Below are 19321 nucleotides of genomic sequence, written 5' to 3'. Positions count from 1 at the left end.
TATATATATAAAGTTCCTCAAGGCTCTATTCTGGGGTTACTTTTATTTAATACTGACATGCTCCCTGTAACCCAGATTATGGATTATTACAACACCTCCTATTATCCTCATGCTACATTTTTGCATCATCTTACAACCATAGTGTCTTACAAAAAAAATAAAATGCAGTGTAAATGATGGAATTTCTTGCCTAAATAGCATTTCAGACACCATTAATTATATTTATTTTACATTTTTAATGAACATAAATACAAAAATCAACTTCCCTACTCAAAACAATGAATCCATGTAGCATTCAGATTCATAGTTGTTTAAAATACTCCTAAATACTTACGCAGGTCACCAAGCGCTCCTTTGGTAACACTTTCAGCACGAACGACAGTCACAGTGAATTTATGAGAAATTTGATGTTCCACCTACAACACAGTTCAGATTTAGTTTAAAAAACCTTTAGTATTCTGTGTGAGAAAATCTGTGAAACCAGCGTAAAGAAAATGATAACAGATCTGTTGGTTGTAAAATGAATCATCAACCAGAGAAAACATCCGGGGGGTTTGGCATGACAGCTGACAATCAAACCCATCGTGAAACGTTTCACTTTGTGCCACTTTGATTGAAAACATGTAAGCATTTACTATACAGTTAAAGTCTACATTTATTTTTTTTATTTCCAGGGTTGTGTGGATTAGTTATAGACTAATACAGGCAGCTAAACAACTTCCGTTTTCTTTTTTTTAAATAATTGCTAACTACAGACGTATTTGCAGCACTTCCGACACATTCCATCTTTTCAATGTTTTTTGGAAGATGACGACTTTTAGGGTGCGACCAACTTGACACAATAGTCATGAATGACGACAAAAGCTATTATGGTTGGACGCAGTCAACTATACTGACAATGATATTCAAAAATGCTTTGATTGGGACATCGCGAATGGAAACACAAACATTGTTTGGTTGATAAACAAAAAAAAAGCCACAAAGAAGACAACTCGTTGAGGCAAAAATGGAATAAAGCAATAAAGTTTGCTGGACTTGAACGTAAGGTTTTAAGTTTGTGCAAAATGACAGAAAATTACACTTCAAGTTGTTTCTACTCTGAATAGTTGTGAGCTCGACCTCAATTTTTTGTTTCTCCAAACTTGGATCACAGTGACTGACTGCTATCTTCCTTAGGCAATATATTTGTTTCCTGTACGGTAAGTATACTCCCCAGTGCAAAAACTGAACTTTCCCCAGAATTATGTGACACAATTACAGTAATTATTGCTTCAGATATTTCTAAATATTAAAAAAAAAATTAATACTCTATTTAAATGTGTTGGCAACACTCCAGTTTAAACAGAATCCACCCGGTTGTATTCATCAGCTGAGAATGTTATAACCATTTATCAAACTATCACAATAAGACAGACAGGAGGTGCTGAGTCACAGCTCAAAATCAAACATCGCTTGTTTCTTTGGTATGATCAGCGATAGGTTTAGGCATGTATCTATTTCTGCCCATTGATCACACCCTAACATTGCAGAGGAAACTGCAATGTTGCACATTAATTTGTAAAATCTAAGATTCTTTTTTCTAGTTTTTTTTTTTTTTGTCCTTACAACAATTTTGACCGATTATAAATAGATTGTGTTAGCTGCACCTAAACTATGGGCGTCATCCATTTGTTCTATTAAATAAACAGAACTTGTGTTTCTCTTCGTCTGTTGCTACGATACCTTGTTACATCCAGAGTCATTTTTAGGTCATTTTTTAAGAACACTATCACCTCAGTGTCATCTGGATATCATTTTACTCCTAAAGGACATTTTAGTTTTAAAACTCTAAACACAGGAAATATAACAAATTCAAGATAGCACTAGAATTTCAGAAAAACTATTCTTACAAAGATTATCTCAAACCTGTGTTCAAATTAAGAAAAAAACTCTGATCTCTACATTAGCAGTTTGGGTTTTTGAAACTTGAATCTGCTTTTGTTGAAGGAAAATTATCTGAGCCGTTCTGTGGAATGACTGAACCACCTGAGATATGTTTTACTTCTTGGCATAGAGCAGCTACATGTATGAAGGTACAATAAAATTATTAAAAAGCTACACATTCAAAACCATTAAGCAGATTTAAGACAATCTACAATACACATATTTGCTGTACAAATTACTGCAAATCCAGCTCAATAAAACAGGTGAACAATATAATAAAAGAAACTAATAAAAAGAAACCCAACCAGGGCAGAAAGCTGTCAGAAGTTCTCTTAAATTTTTCATATTCCTGACCAGATGTTAATTGAAACGAGTGATTCAGAGTTTTGGTTGTGATTGTTTTTCAGCCTGGACTACAGAACCGGTAAAATTAGTTGATTTGAATAAAACTATGGTAGGAATGTGAGGATCTGCAAGATACTCAGGTGCCATTTCATTAAGACATTAAATAATAAAATGTTAAAGTGTAATACATAAAACTAAACTAATTTGAGTGTATAGCTAGTTTTTGTTGTTAATTTTTAGTTATTTGATGGCACAAAGAAGCCAATACGGTGATTTTAGCTCAGTTTTTTATTTATAAACTATAAGGAACGTAAACTCCAAGAACTTCCTTTAATATTTTTCCTTTAAAGTCAATATGATAACTAAATGTTACAGATTATAAAGTCTTTAATTGCTGCCCATTTGTTTTTAATAAAGCCAATTGGAACGTCAGGTACATTTTTGTTCACAAATTTTTGTTTTAGTACTCTGATATTTTCACATCATACCATGAAACTCTCATCCTGGCACATGCCAAGTACCATTCTTTTTCACATCATTTATGCTAGAAAAATCACACCATCCCATACTCACAATTATATTGGAAGCCATTRCAATGTTTGGAGAGTAATTCTCAGGAAAGCCCTCGACGTGATGCAAACTTTGACTCAGAGCATCTCAGTCACACAGTGATGCAGTTGGCCTGAAACAACAACAACAAAAGAAGCCGATTTAGATTAAGTTCTGATTTTTTTTCACCCTAGAACTAAAGCAAACAAAACTTTGCGCAGATTAACCTTGTTTTAGGTCAGCAGTTAACTATAATAAGGAATTAACCACGGAAAAAAATTATCTTTGCCAAACTCATACCTTCTTTTTGAAGGTATGAGTTTTTAGTCCAACACCAAATAAAAGGACAAGAAAAAGATTATCATTATGCAACAAGGTAACATCCCAAAAATGTCTCATTTTGATTCAACTAAAAATGAAAAAGGCATCAGAAATATATTATTTCTGACAAACTGGAGTTAGACTTTTCATACATTTAATAAACATGAAAAGTTTATAAAAAAAATTAAAATGCATTTGCAATAAGTTTCAATTATGGACGACTGGTTGGTGCGTTGATGGATTACCCATTAGCACACAGATTGATGATACAAACTCCATGCAGACAGATTCCAGGCTGGGATTTGAACCCAAGACCTTCGTAGTAAAAGGCAAACGTTTTAACATTTGCTCCACTGTGCAGCCCAGAACCGTCATTATCAGCACAACCCTTCGCATCTCGGCAGGCCCAACAGGAAGTGTGCTGGGCTACTAAATTGTGATAAGACAACCAGACCAAAAGCAAATGTGTGTATGAATGTGTGTTTTATACATCTTTTTGTCAGGCAGTTCTTGATATGACAAGTTAGAGCACAAAGAACCATCAAAATATGTTTTTTGTGCATATCTATCATGTCATCATCATCATGTTTTACAGTATGGATGGTGTTTTTTTTGTGTGTGTGTGTGTGTGTGTGTGTGTGTGTGTGTGTGTGTGTGTGTGTGTGTGTGTGTGTGTGTGTGTGTGTGTGTTAAGTGAGATGGGCAGGATTCGTTTTTTGACCAAAACGTTGTTTTGCATATAAGCCAAAAAAAAGTTCAGTGTTGAGCTTTTCTGTCAAATGTTGTTGCCTCCCATTTATAGCGTAATTATCACTTTTACATAATGTATTTCATCTTGCCACTTTTAATAAAAGCCAGATTTGTGGAGCATGTCTGACTCCACAAATCGAGATATTTGTGGAGCCACAGTTATCTTATTAATAGTTATAATAAGATAACTATTATGACTAACAGTTATCTTGCCAAAATATTTCACTACTTGAGCAAWRGATCTCTGCAGCTCCCTCAGAGCAACCAGAATTCATGGCTGTTTCTGTGATTAACAAGATGTTGTGCTGTTTTATCACATAAACCGCAATGAAATCCACTAAAGTTTGTGGTTGTAACATCAAGACAAGAGGTATGGATACTTTCAGAAGACTCATTGAGAATAAACAAAGCTGTGACAAAGCTGCTGTGTCACATAACCAGCAGTAAAATGTAAAACTTGGTGTATATGTGCAAAAGAGACGACAAGGTGATTATTTTTAGCCGCATAAATGTTTTCACTCTTTAGAAATTTGCATGAATGGTGCGCAAATGTGCATATGCAATGCAGATAACGCAGCTGAAGTTCATTGAGTCTTTTTTTTTCAGCTGCTCATCAAAGCGTGCTGTTATCAAGAGGACAGAGAGCACGTAGAGGGTCTCTGTGTTCACTGCAGCCGTCACGTAGTTTGCAGCAAAAAGCTTCAACTTGTGACGGTGCCAGCTCTCCTCGCTGGCTGCCCTGGTTCAGTGGCGGACAATGAGCGCATGCAGGCGGCCAAAATAGCTCCACGGACGGCCCCCGCGGCACTAACATTTTCATAAAGTACAGCAAGCAAGCTGCCATGATGCAAAACAGCTGCAGCAGTTCAAACTATAACACACACACAGAAAGCTTCCTCGTTTCGCTACAAATACTCTGACGCATTAAAACAACAAAAACTATGGAGGATTACGTGTATGAATCACTGTGAACTTTTTAGGACTTTTACTGTGAGAAAACGTTGCAGTCTTTCACAAGAGTCTCTAAAAACCGGCCACTCGACACCAAAGACTAGTTTGGCCTGATTCTTTGGAGACGGGCTGACAGTGTTATGGCTATGCACATTTATTGATTATGATCCATTGGCTTTGATCATGCAAAATAATGCAGATGACTGTGAGAACTACACATTAAAATACAAGCTCCCTCTTATTAATTCATACGCCACTTGTGTACGGATTTTCTCTGTCTCATCCTCCAGCAAGAATCTATATTTACAATAATCTGTCAAATTTAGGTGTTGAAACAGACGTTTATGATCTGGACTTTTAAAATGCACGTTAATGCGCGTAAATAATGTATTTTCAGCTTCCTTATTCTGTGTGAGCGTCCACTGCGTTAACCCTTCAAAAACAGGCTCCAGTAGTAGCCGAGTTTATGGACATCTGTCCGATTTTCTTTCACAAAAGGCGCGACATCGTGTGCAGATAAAGAAGGAAACAGAAACTTACCTGAGCAAGATCGTGTTTCAATTTATAAGTCCATTTAAATGTGTCATGTTGAGCGAGCATACTCGTAGTGCAAGAATGAAGATGGAGGAGGAGGCGCTTCTCGGCACCCGGTAGTCGGGTAGAGTTCAGCGGCCAAACTAATGCAACAGATAAAATTGAGTTAGATGAAGAAAGGGAAACATTCAAAAGGAAAAAAGTTAAATTTGTCAAAGTAAACAGTGAGGAAATCCCACAGTAAAAAAAAGTCAGAAGTTGACTCAGCAGGACAACAGTGCTGGTTACTCCCCCCAGAGAACCTTTCCAAATGCGCTCCAGCGCGTAATTTCCTCCACACGAGGGCACTTTTTTCACTTTGGTAAGATAATAGAGAACATGACACAGCAATGACGACAAAACCTCTCATAACTTTTTTTCAATACATTCCAGACTAGATCAATTTGCTGTCCCTAGACACTGTGGGTTTTTTAATTATTGTATGATTAAAGATTTCCTCCTATTATTTAAATATTATCACATCACTTTAACTTAATTGATCCAACAAGAACATTGATTTATGTTTCTGCAATACGTTCCGGACCTTTCATTTCGGCTTGAAAAGTCAATGTAATTGTCATCTGTATGATTAATACGTCGGAGGAATAATAAAAAATAATGGTACGGTATGATTGAAATGCATTCATGTTGAGGTATTACGTCTAGGTCAAATACTATAAGATTCTTTATCTTGATGTTTATACATATATTTGTTTTTCTACATGAAATAAATCACTTTGCCGTCCTCCTCGTTAAAACCACTCTGTCCGTTCCTCATCTGATTTACATCGAATCTGCAGGATTCTGGATCTCATTTTGCTGGACCGACACTGTTAGCACAAATTCTTGAAATTATTTAATTTAACAATAGATTTTAAAACCGATGTTGAAAAGAATAACTATTTATTTATACAATTTAATAAAATAAAAAAACATTTTGTTTTAATTCGCTGTCTTTTCTTTAAATTTTTTTTTATCTATCTCAATTTGCGAGAGTAACATACAGAAACACTAATAAACATAGTTGTAATAATGTCAAACAATATTTTAATAAAATACATCTCTTTTATGAAATTTGAGTGTTCTGTAACATTCTCCCTTTTTTCTTCGGTTATTAGTCCATAATCAGACTTCCGGTAGGTAATAGGTCATACATTGACAGAGAGGGCGGGACACTTCAGAGTATAAATGTAGCGTCAGGTCTGCGTTACCTCCTATTTGCTTCTGGCAGACAAAGAGACAGGCTCGCAAAATGAATAGAGTACATAGCAGAATGGATTTCATAACATTTTCTACTTTACTGCTGGCAATCAGTTTTTCTCTATGCAAAGGAGGTAAGAAAATTACTTTAAAGTTAATTTCGTATGAATTTTAAGTTAAATAAATTACTTTAGAAGTAAGTTTTTTTGTGTGTTTTAGATTAAAGTTTGATTCTCCAGTCTGTGTCTGAATGATGTAATTGAAATGTTTAAAGTGCTTTCTAGGATACTGATCTTTATTTTTACTAAATGTCTCCGCTGTAGGTAACCCCTGCTGCTCAGAGCCATGCCAGAACAGGGGTGTGTGCACAGCGATGGGTTCACAAGACTATGAATGCGACTGCACACGCACTGGTTTTTATGGACAAAACTGCACAACACGTAAGTGTATAAAAAGAAACCCAGATTGTATTTCAAATTGTTACATTGGAGCTGCTGTTGACATCTTAACTCATCTTCCCCATTTCTGTCATCTGCAGCTGAGTTCCTCACTTGGGTAAAAGTTTCCCTAAAGCCTTCACCCAACACGGTGCACTACATCCTCACCCACTTCAAGGGATTCTGGAACATCATCAACAATATTTCATTTCTCAGAGATGCCATCATGAAATACGTCTTGACATGTAAGTCCTCTCCTTTCTACTCAGTGGAGAAATTAAGTAATTTATACAGAGACAAGTAGTAGGTTTATGCAACATAAATGAATAAATAAATTTCCTTCCTCATTCTAGCACGATCCCATATGATTGACAGTCCTCCTACTTACAATGCGGACTATGGATACAAAAGCTGGGAAGCCTATTCCAACCTGTCCTACTATACTCGTACCCTTCCTCCAGTTCCGGCGGACTGCCCAACCCCTATGGGAGTCGTAGGTGAGTTCACTTTCTGCGCTTCAGGAGAACCAGTTTTCTTAGATTCTTATTTAGAGCACAAGAGCATCCCGTTCCTATTACATCAGTGGAAGATCACAATAAAACCTTTTGTTTATCGCTTGTGTGAGAGGAAACAGTCTTATGAATCAAGTCCAAACCTGTCCCAGCATGCAACAAAGAAAGCGTTTGCCCTGAAATCATATCATAACAAGCCAGCTTCCTGCTGCGTTTTGAGCTGATGTTTATCTTGTTGTTTTCAGGTAAAAAGGAGCTACCTGATGTCAAGGTTTTGGCGGAAAAGCTCTTGGTGAGGAGACGGTTTATTCCAGACCCGCAGGGTACCAGCTTGATGTTTGCGTTCTTCGCGCAACACTTCACACACCAGTTCTTCAAGTCTGATATGAAGAACGGGCCTGCTTTCACAGTGGCTAAAGGCCACGGGGTGAGTAGCCAAATCTAATTCAGAATAGATTATTAAGCAAGATGTCTTGTAAGCAAAATTAAATCAAATCTGAAAATGTTTTCTTTTTTTAGGTTGATCTCGGCCACATTTATGGTGACAACCTGGAGAGGCAACATAAACTGAGGCTTTTCAAGGATGGAAAGCTTAAATATCAGGTAAGAGCAGAGAGCCACATTTCATTAAGACAAAAGGCTTCGAGTCCACATCTGTGTCTCACACTTCCTCTATGTCCTTCTTGTGTAACACTACAGATTGTAAACGGAGAGGTGTACCCTCCGCTGGTTAAGGATGTTGGTGCTGAAATGCAGTACCCGCCACACATCCCAGACTCTCAGCGCTTCGCTGTTGGCCACGAGGCGTTCGGTCTGGTCCCAGGCCTCATGATGTACGCCACCATCTGGCTCCGTGAGCACAACCGGGTGTGTGACATTTTGAAGGAAGTTCACCCAGACTGGGATGATGAAAGACTCTTTCAGACTTCTCGGCTCATCCTTATTGGTGAGAAATCTTGACTTCTGCAAACAGTTTTTAAAGATATTTCCCGTAACAGCGCCATGGATGCGGAATGACTGATATTAGTTTCGACGAGAGGAAGTTGTGGTTTTAGCTTTGGTATTCCTTGAATAGAGCTTTGATCATAATCACAGGAGTGTGTTTTGGCTTGGCAGTAATGAAATGTCAGTTTCCTTTTTGCAGCAGGAAGAGGAAATATATTTAAAATGCAAATTAAGCAGACAAAAATTTGATTACATATTTCATCTCTGTAGGTGAGACCATCAAGATTGTGATCGAGGACTACGTGCAGCACCTGAGCGGTTATCACTTCAAACTGAAGTTTGATCCAGAGCTGCTCTTCAGCAAACGCTTCCAGTACCAAAACCGCATCGCATCCGAGTTCAATACACTTTACCACTGGCACCCTCTGATGCCTGACAGCTTCCACATCGAGGAGAGGGATTACAGCTACAAGGAGTTTGTCTTCAACACCACTGTGATGACCGAGCACGGCATCAGCAACCTGGTGGATTCATTCACCAAGCAGACTGCAGGACGGGTAAGGACTCTCAATGCAGCTGCAGGAACAGCTACATTTTAACCCCAACATGGCTCTAAAGCTTCATGACTTTAAACATCTTATTCCCCTTTTACAGGTCGCTGGTGGGCGGAACGTTCCGGGACCCATTTTGTATGTCGCCATCAAGTCCATCGAGAACAGCAGAAAGATGCGCTACCAATCCCTCAATGCTTACAGGAAGAGATTCTTCATGGAGCCCTACTCCTCGTTTGAAGACATGACAGGTGAGACAAATTCAACACCACACCAACAAAGACTGATACATGTAGGTGGAGCAGATGACGCAAAAGGATTACCAGGAGATTATTATTGATTCTTCTACGCAACTCCAAACTCTTTCTGCTTTGTCTAATTGTCAAGAATTTTGAAAAACATACCTAAAGCTACTGAACACAGCTCTCGACAGCGCTTTGGTATTATTAAGGACATGCTTTTGGACTTACACCCCGGCAGTTTGGGAGGTTCAATGTTTATTTCCATGTCTGTAAGAGGCGGATGTTCAATACATCCTGGCATAATGTAAGCAGATTGTCATTACAAAGAGCAAAGATGTAAACTTACAAGGGAGACCAGCAGCTCCAGGGAGGGATAGGAAAACTACCCCAAGAGGTATTAAGGAAAAGGTTAGATGTGAAGAGACAAAGGAAAGATCAAGTTGGAAAGTTAAGAAGTGGTGCAAGTGAGATGAGCCAGACTGAACCACAAGCTAAAACCGTTTATTTTCTTCACTACAGGAGACAAAGAAATGGCCGCCATACTGGAAGAGCTGTATGGTGACATCGACGCTGTGGAGCTCTACCCCGGCCTGCTCGTGGAGAAGCCCCGGCTGAACGCCATTTTTGGGGAGACGATGGTGGAGATGGGGGCTCCTTTCTCCCTCAAAGGCCTGATGGGGAATCCCATTTGCTCGCCAGAGTACTGGAAGCCCAGCACCTTTGGAGGCTCAGTCGGCTTTGACATCGTCAACACCGCCTCCCTGCAGAGGCTGGTTTGCAACAACGTTCAAGGCCCCTGTCCCGTGGCGTCCTTTTATGTGCCTGACATCAAAGAGACCGGATCCATGACCATCAACTCGAGCACGTCGCAGTCGCGTGGCAGTAACCCCAACCCCACAGTCATTCTGAAAGAAAGGACTTCTGAGCTCTAAATACTCAGTTCAAAAGAAAAGATGTTATTTAATATTTATTTTGTATTTATGTTTTTTATTTATTCGTCTTTTCTCCACCTATGTGTTAATTTATTAAGTGCCTTAAGTTATTTTTGTAATTTAAAAAGAATTAAAAACTTTACTGACACCTAATACTTGAAGTTGTAGACTTTCAGCCTCAGTCGTACTTATTGTATTCCTATTGTTTCATGAGGATAATTTCTGTAGATTTTCACACATGTGACTAAAACTGGAAGCCTACATACTCACCATGACTTATTTATAGGTCTGATGCATTTCTATTTTTTCTACTAATTCACAGATTTATTTTTTTTTTAAAAGAAAACTTGGACTGTCATGTGAGTATATGTGTCTAAACTGCAGAAATATTCAAATGAAATATCGTCAATTGTGTAATATGACTGTTACAAGCATTATATGATATGTTCTTGTTTGAATTGAATAAACTGGCAGGACTGGAACAATTTTTGTATTTCCTTTCTGACTACTTTAAACTTAAAGCACACATTTTCAAATTCTTGAAGCTTCTTGTTTCAAGAATTCTTAAGGCCTGTTCGCAATCATTTAAATGTATTAATCAGCCTACTAATGAAAAAAAAGAAAACACACCCTTTGTTTTTGTGCTTCTTATTTCTCTACATAACTAACTTGATGTTGTTTTTGAGCCTCTGCTCCAACCAAAATTACTGCCACACCCGGAAGATAAATGTAAAAAACTTTAAAATAAATTGTCCCTCCAGTTGGATTTAATCCTCACCAGCCTTGCTTGTTACATTTTCACTTGTTTTAAACTTTTTATTTCTTGCTCTGGCTGTGCAATTTTCGGTAAGAATCTATTTTTGGTAGCCTTTTCCTGAATTCTGATCAACATTCATTCCGTTCTTAAATCGCACATTCTCATGTACTCGTCCCCATTTTCATTGCACAGTCCACAGAACAAAAAACTGGATTCTGACTCTTGCAGAGTAGTTTTTGCACTGGCAATACTTTAAAAATGTATATCCCACCTCACAGCTTTCTTTTGTTTTTGCATTTATGTCCCATTTACATGATTCAAATCATTAAGCTGAGTTAAATTTTAGCAACCAGATCCCAAATTGTCCTGGGAATTAATGTCACAAATACAAGAAGAGGTCAAACAGTGACAAAAGGACATAGTTCTGGTTTCGTGTGATGAAATATTCAGTCAGCTGTGCTTCACAAGGTCAAGAACTTTGACATTCACACTTTACAAGAAGTGAAGTTGCCATTCACACTAAACATATATATAAATATAAACACCCTATCTGTTGTCATGAAAATGGGAACAACAATGTAATTATTAATYTGAGTTGTTTAACTTTAAATGGCACCGAACAAAGCAAACACCTGACTGATCCTTATATTGGTAAATGTTGCACCTCTTCAGTCTTGTACTTGTTCTGTTTCTGAGCTCCATTAGCAGGAGAATAAATGTGACTGATATGAAAGCTTCAGTGTTAATAAACCAGCAGTAGTACTCTGAGTATTCTGTGCTGGATTTATTCAGCCTACGCTCACATTTTTGTGCAGCTACAAGAGCTTTCACATCTCAACAGAACAGATAAAACATGTAGACGCTTGTCAGACCCAACGAGATTTATGCCAAGGCAGCGCAGATAAGTAACGAGATGAAATGGTTCAGAAGGCTTCAGTGCATTTCTCTTAAACTTTTATGTTTTTTGAGATTTACTGGCTTCTTTCATAAACTCTTCAGTGTTTAAAGATGACATTTCCTTACATTGTGTGTAATGAAAGAGAAATAGGGAAACTATCACACAAAATGTGTCATTATTATGGTTTCCAACGGTCAACTTTCTGGGAAAAGGTTCTGGGGAAAAAAAACTGCTTTACTGTAATTGATGTATAAGAAAAACCCACCCATTCTGAAAACATACACCCAGCCTCTGCTGGCAGAGATGCAGCAAGTGGGTGGAGGATAAAGTCTCCAGAGGACCCTGTCCAAGTCAAACACGGCGACAAAAATGCTGACGTGACGGGCAGCATGGCGTCGTGAATCAGCTCGCCAGCGCTAGACATAATCCTCTCTAACCTCAATAGAAAGTTTTCCATCGCGTTTCTCACAAAAGAAGCAGCTTCCATATCCGAATGAAAACACACCCACATGCAGAACTAAGAGCATTGTATTAATTAAGTCATGTGCATCAGTTGTCATCTCAGCTCATCCTCATAAAGAGTTGCTTCTCCATCACATAATGTTTGGCTCGGGAAATCCCGTTGGAAGAACTTGGCCTATCACAGCACGAAAATGACCTGATTGTGTGGGGGCATTATTAGTTAGTTGTTATTTCCTCACTGTGTGATGCCAGGGCATGACTGTGACTATTATTGTTTGGTTGTACGTCAATGTGTGGCCTGCTCAGATCCTGCTCTATGAGATCGGGCATGGGGAATCCATCTTGCTTTGTGTGAATCTAATGAGCATGAACAGAACGTGGGCCCGAGTGCAGGAGATGACCAGGACAGCTCAGCATGTTTTTTTGTCCTTCTCACTGCTCGGGAGCCAGACTTACAGTGGGAGTGGGACCACCACCAGAATTACGTGACACCTTGCAAGTGGTGCAGCGCAGGTCAGCTGGAAAGTGGTGCAAAGGCACAAAGGAAACGTGGCTCTGAATTGTCGTGAATTAAATTTGTTTTTCTAGAAGTCCTTCAGAACTCACGTCCAACCTGAGCAATCAAGTGAAAAACTATTAGAAATCAGTTAAAACTTGACTTGACATTTATAGGCAGTAACAGTTTCTTCTCTAAAGTCAGTGCTGATGTGTTTTCTGCTAGCACATTGCGTTAACACACACCATTTGTTAATCTCATACTTATATCCGAAGCACCTTGCTGTTATTTTCCCTCCTAAATCCTATTTAAGCTGCAACAATGATGTGGTCAGAATTTATTCCATTGCTGTACTGTATATTTTTCTTTTTAATCACAGACATTTCCACGCAAATGTAAAAGGGAAGGTGAGGACTAAGTATTCTCAGAAAATCTAAACACACATAACTCACACTTCCTGTAAAAGCTATGAAAAAAATACCATAAAAATCTAGAAAAATCAATGTCTCAAATCATTGTGAGGTTTGACACAAATCAGTTATAAAACAGACACTGAATTTTTTTAACCTTCACTGTGAATACCTTGGTTTGTACAGTACAAAATATGCTAAAAAAATGCATAACCTCAAATAAAAGCAAACTGATCATGTGACTTGTTAGGGTTCTATTTTCAGTGTTGGTGTAAGACTCAACAATCCTGCTTCTTAGCTACAGGGAATATCCTTGTGTCATTCTTTCTTAATGATGGAGGTTTTGCTTCAGGGTTGACCCATCCTAGCTAATAACACATTTGTCATACCTCAGCTAGAAACAAACCGTTGAGGTCATGGTGACAGGAAACGAGCCTGGGGCTGATGAGGGGGGAATTCAAGGCTAAGTGCAAACTAAAAACAAATAGTTTTAATGTTTTATTGGGTTTGGCCTGTTAAAATTCATAAAATGTTACCATGGTTATTGACAAAACTTTGTAAGTAGTTGTAAGTTTACCCATAAACATGTCAGGTGGTTTGTGGACACGTGAGTGCACAGTCAGGTCTCACATCAGGTAATAAAAAGACAGATTCAAAAACGAAAAGCAGTCTATGAGATATGACGCAGAGGAAGAAATGTCAGACTTTGATTTTAAAAAAGTCTTTATTCACATGGCTTTGTTACAGAAAACACCTAAAACAAGAACCGGTTCCTTCAGGAAGTTCAGGAAAAAGCAAGAGAAAGAGAAATTCCCTCCTACAACAAGGCATTGTGTACCAAGGAGGAAGAGATCTAAAAATTGATTACTACTTTTTCTATGTTTTATTGTGACTTCTGATAACAATGACCTTAAGGGAATCAGGTTTATAACATACTCTACAAAATTAAAAAGCAAACAAGGAAATATGTGTATCAAGAATAGAAACAAATGATTGAAAACGTAAATAATTCAAACATCAAAACACTGTTTCTTCATCGTCATTCCAATGTCTCTACTTCATCCCTCGGCGACTTTCGGTGCAAGAAACTTTTTCATTTACAATCCAGATGTTACACATGATGACTGCAGTTCAGAAGCACATAGAAACTGCCAAAGCAATGAGCAATACGTTCAATTTCAACATCACCTCTCACACCAAAATTACCTTAGTAGGATATATCCTGACCTGAGAAACTATAAACATTACATAGAAGAACTTTTTGATGTTAAGCTACCTGCATGGTTGTCATTTGATGAGGGACTTTAAAGTGGTCTTGGGTGGCATGGGGGCTCTGTGTTTTGTTAGTCACAAATTTAATGTCCACTACCTAACAACCATTGATAAGTAGAGGACAAAAGACGGGGCGTGAGACCCTTCACATTCCAAAGGGAAAAATTAAACAAATTAAAGAGACTCAGTTGTCAGTAAATAACGCTTTGGGTATCACTTCCTTACTCAAAACCATTAGAAATATTTTATTTTCATCATTTTAATTTCAGAAACTGACAGGGTGTGGGTGGTGTCTGATAACATTTGACACTGGTTCTTTGCCAAGAAGCCTGTGGTGTCGATACAAAACAGAGAGAAAAATTTTCTGACTGCCAATGAAGTCTGTAATGGTATTCAAAAGCTTGCACACACCTTTTGGCACAAATAACACAGTTTCCGAATGACAATTAATGTCTGTCATTACTTCGGTGTCTTTTAGACATTACTTCATTGCTTGTATGATCCATTTTGGGGTAAAGGTTCAACTATGACACTGATGGCCTCCGATTTGCAAACAAAAGAGTTCAAACGTGACTCAGTGACAGGAAGGTTTTCAGGTCCTTTGGGTAAAACTTAAGGTCTTCACCACCATGTTTAACAGCTGGTTAAACTGATGATATTCTGTTTGGTTTTCTTCATTCAATCATCTCTAATTTGAACCAAACTAAACTTAAGTCAAGCTGCCATATTGTTTTTTTCCTTGAGGAGTTTTTCTCCAGAGAATCATTTTTAATAAATGTACAATCTTTTTCTAATCATCCTGTCTTGAACTGAGACTTGAAGTTATGTAAGAGGAGAGTCGAGATTTGTAAAGTCAACAAATGGTCTTTGTACTATGAAAAAGACCAATACAGATGGCTTTAACCAACGTTTATGGTTTTACTATTTTAGACATTGGTTTATTTTTTTTTAATGCATAAAAAGATGGGTAAACCTTAACTTCATAAGAAATTTATATTCTTAAGCAAGTGCTAGTTTTCCAAAGTTATTTTAGAATAAATAATTAGAGTCAAAACTGTGCTGTCATTTCATCAAATCTATCTTAACCCTATCGTTGGTATGCAGGAGGCAATGAATGGAAAAATTTTGTCTTCTCCCTATTAAAGCAATGCTAATTAGAATCCAAAAAAAACTAAACTTCTCCTGAGGATTTCTAAATGTATTCTTATCAGTTTTCCATGCAGCTCAGACAGTGAAATCTGATAAATGGCATCTCTCCCAACATTTCTGGCACGCTATTTCGTCTGTTGAGTCTACTTTCCATAGATGGCTGCAGGGCCATGCAGAGACCTTTGGAGGGGCAGGGGCTCAACCGACCCACCTCCCCCCTTCTGCACATGCCTGGATGGCCATGTTTAACATATTAGAGTGATGAGTGAGAGTGTGTCTGATGGACGAGCAACTATATTGTCGATGTAACCTCATGTCGACTTGTTGTGAGGCAATTTAACGACTGTTTTAGGTTTTTCTTTATCTCTTTATCTCTTTATCTTACGTAACACATTTTGATAAAAAAAGAGAAAAGAATTTGTTTACTGTGTTACACGCAACTCCACAAGCAGCTTATATTTTGAAGATGTTTTAGTGTTCAAACTCTTAAAAACTGGACGCTTGAAGCGTAATGTAAACATCGGACATTTTCCACTTTAGCCTGAATGTTTCATGGAAAAAAAAATTTACTTTGAAAAGATGCTGGTAGAGATGAAGCTAAGTGAACAGTTTTAAGGATGCTTGTTTAACCAATGGAGGATCAATGATTTACTCAAACATAAGATTGTCAGTCTGAAATTAGTATGTTTTGGTTCTTAGGATTTAAGCACTTTGAGTTTTGTGGTTTGTCTTTATATCCTTTCTTGTGTTTCTATATTGTAGCTTTGTATTTTGTATTTAGTCTTTTTAGGCGTAGTGGGGGGTTACATCTTGTTTAAGATATTTAGTCAGATCTCTGTGTTTTCATTGTGTCGTTTTATTTCAATAAGTCTTTCCTCTCAGTATGTTCACTCTGTTCTCTCTTCCTCCCCTCTTCACACATTGTCTTTGTCTAGTAATCATCACCCATGTTAGATTCAATCACTTGTCAGTTTTATTCTACCATGCTTATGGTATCCACACTCAATAAATATGTTCTACCCATAAATACTCTCTTTTTCACTCTAGGACAAAACTCAAATTGTTCCAGCCTCAAATTATTTCAAAATGTCATCTAAGCACTTTCAACCTACAGCAACAATAGCTTTCAAAGATTCTTTCTGATGTCTTTCCAGCTTGACATTGTAATCAATACCAGTAAACTGAAATGCCTTTGGCTTGTGTAGAGGTGTTCCAACTTGCTGATGAATTAATGAAATGTATTTGATTACTTTCACTTCCCTGAAACTTTCCATCTTAATTCTAAGGAAGTTTTGAAGGCGTTCATTTTTTCGCCTGAATTTGCTGGCAATCTTATGTTTGAGTAAATCATTGATCCTCCATTGGTTAAACAAGCATCCTTAAAACTGTTCACTTAGCTTCATCTCTACCAGCATCTTTTCAAAGTAAAAAATTTGATGAATAAAACATTCAGGCTAAAGTGGAAAATGTCCGATGTCTACATTACGCTTCAAGCGTCCAGTTTTTAAGAGTTTGAACACTAAAACATCTTCAAAATATAAGCTGCTTGTGGAGTTGCGTGTAGCACATCCATCCATCCATCCATCCATCCATCCATCCATTTTCTTTCACCCTTGTCCCTCAGTGGGGTCGGGAGGGTTGCTGGTGCCTATCTCCAGCTGACGTTCCGGGCGAGAGGCGGGGTACACCCTGGACAGGTCGCCAGTCTGTCGCAGGGCATGCGTGTAGCACAGTAAACAAATTCTTTTCTCTTTTTTTATCAAAATGTGTTACGTAAGATAAAGAGATAAAGAGATAAAGAAAAACCTAAAACAGTCGTTAAATTGCCTCACAACAAGTCGACATGAGGTTACATCGACAATATAGTTGCTCGTCCATCAGACACACTCACTCATCACTCTAATATGTTAAACATGGCCATCCAGGCATGTGCAGAAGGGGGGAGGTGGGTGGGTTGAGCCCCTGCCCCTCCAAAGGTCTCTGCATGGCCCTGCAGCCATCTATGGAAAGTAGACTCAACAGATGAAATAGCGTGCCAGAAATGTTGGGAGAGATGCCATTTATCAGATTTCACTGTCTGAGCTGCACGGAAAACTGATAAGAATACATTTAGAAATCCTCAGGAGAAGTTTAGTTTTTTTTTGGATACTAATTAGCATTGCTTTAATAGGGAGAAGACAAAATTTTTCCATTCATTGCCTCCTGCATACCAACGATAGGGTTAAGATAGATTTGATGAAATAACAGCACAGTTTTGACTCTAATTATTTATTCTAAAATAACTTTGGAAAACTAGCACTTGCTTAAGAATATAAATTTCTTATGAAGTTAAGGTTTACCCATCTTTTTATGCATTTAAAAAAAAATAAACCAATGTCTAAAATAGTAAAACCATAAACGTTGGTTAAAGCCATCTGTATTGGTCTTTTTCATAGTACAAAGATCATTTGTTGACTTTACAAATCTCGACTCTCCTCTTACATAACTGACATGGCTCTGTATTTACTTTTTGTAAAACTTTAGCAGACATAGGAGTGTTACTGATTTTTATAATCTAGGTGTTGAAACAGGTGGCGTAGTTTGTGTTTGCCTTCACAGTCGGGATGTCTCCGAATCAAGGACGTTTCTGTGTGAGTTGGGCAGGTATTTTATTAAAAAACTATGCATGTGAAGCTTATTGTTGATTCTGAATTCCCCGTGGCTGTGTGAAATTACAGCCACGGTTTCAGGTCCTGATATGGGTAATGTGGCTCTTCACCCAGGAGTCCTTCTATGTGAGGGGGCAGCTCATGTACTTAGACAAAATGTGTTTGTTATGCTTCATTTACCTGTGAATGAGAATGTGGGGCATCATAACCATAAACCACACACTTTGTATTCACACAGCCCAGATTAAATATTTGACCCAAACTAAAATATTTCCAAACGACGCGTCTTAAGCTGACACATTTTTTATGCAGAAGGTTGATGGCATCCTTGGGTACACCCTTTCAAATCAACAAATTAAAATGTTGTGAATGATGTGATTCATAAAGAAGGACTAACACCTGTTATCAGTCACCTTTTTTTATCTGTGTTGATCAGTTAGTCTGTTCATCAGACATGGTGACTAATGCCAAGACACAATTGTAAAATGACATCTGTTAGATTTTGTCCCTTTCCCATATTAGTAATAGGGTGTCTCAGGGACATATTTAAGGTGTCAGTCAAAGATCTTTCACAATTTAAGCACATTTTTCCATGTAATATTAACCTTTTCACAGTTGCTGTAAAACTATTGTGTGGGAGTAAAAATGGTGTGTAAATAAAAACCTTAATGTGTAATTTGTTTTGTGAAAGGTTCATTCCAGACAGGAACTCCTCTTGTAATGTTTGTGTGATAAAATATTTCCAGAAAACTCTTAATTAATTTCATTTGGGTAAATAAAAAGAAGTATGAATCTCAATCAAAGAGCTCTCTGAATCAGAGGGAGGACAGAGGTATTATTTGGCAGGACATTCACAGAACACCCAGAGGAGAACATTCAGTAAAACAACATCTAATTGGTGTTGAGATTCTGCACGTAGCAGCTGATGAACAATGTTGTGAATGTGGGTTAAACAAGGTGACATTTTCTCCCACATTTAAGCTGAAACTCTGTGAGAA

The 19321-nt window shown here is 37.8% G+C and overlaps 2 protein-coding genes across 2 annotated transcripts in view; one reads left to right on the top strand and one right to left on the bottom strand.

The window, feature by feature from the left end:
• pla2g4ab (phospholipase A2, group IVAb (cytosolic, calcium-dependent)) overlaps nucleotides 1-5631 on the bottom strand; it is a 27440-nt gene extending 21809 nt beyond the window's left edge. The window contains exons 1-4 of the mRNA XM_008415164.2: nucleotides 5613-5631; nucleotides 5380-5516; nucleotides 2842-2950; nucleotides 335-416 (exon numbers count right to left, since the gene is read on the bottom strand). Coding sequence (XP_008413386.1) covers nucleotides 335-416; nucleotides 2842-2859 — 100 coding nt within the window. The 5' untranslated portion in view covers nucleotides 2860-2950; nucleotides 5380-5516; nucleotides 5613-5631. The remainder of the gene's footprint in view (nucleotides 1-334; nucleotides 417-2841; nucleotides 2951-5379; nucleotides 5517-5612) is intronic.
• Nucleotides 5632-6635: 1004 nt separating this feature from the next.
• ptgs2b (prostaglandin-endoperoxide synthase 2b) lies at nucleotides 6636-10712 on the top strand. Its single transcript, XM_008415162.2, has 10 exons — nucleotides 6636-6746; nucleotides 6936-7052; nucleotides 7151-7294; nucleotides 7403-7546; nucleotides 7807-7988; nucleotides 8081-8164; nucleotides 8261-8507; nucleotides 8777-9063; nucleotides 9161-9308; nucleotides 9819-10712. Exons 1-10 carry the CDS (start codon nucleotides 6665-6667, stop codon nucleotides 10229-10231), a joined length of 1848 nt encoding a protein of 615 aa, XP_008413384.1. The 5' UTR covers nucleotides 6636-6664; the 3' UTR covers nucleotides 10232-10712.
• Nucleotides 10713-19321: the final 8609 nt, after the last annotated feature.

Source organism: Poecilia reticulata, linkage group LG8, assembly GCF_000633615.1.
Source record: "Poecilia reticulata strain Guanapo linkage group LG8, Guppy_female_1.0+MT, whole genome shotgun sequence".
NCBI classification, from domain to species: domain Eukaryota; kingdom Metazoa; phylum Chordata; class Actinopteri; order Cyprinodontiformes; family Poeciliidae; genus Poecilia; species Poecilia reticulata.
The sequence above is the reverse complement of the archived record's forward strand: the minus strand, read 5'-3'. Positions and strand labels throughout refer to the sequence as shown.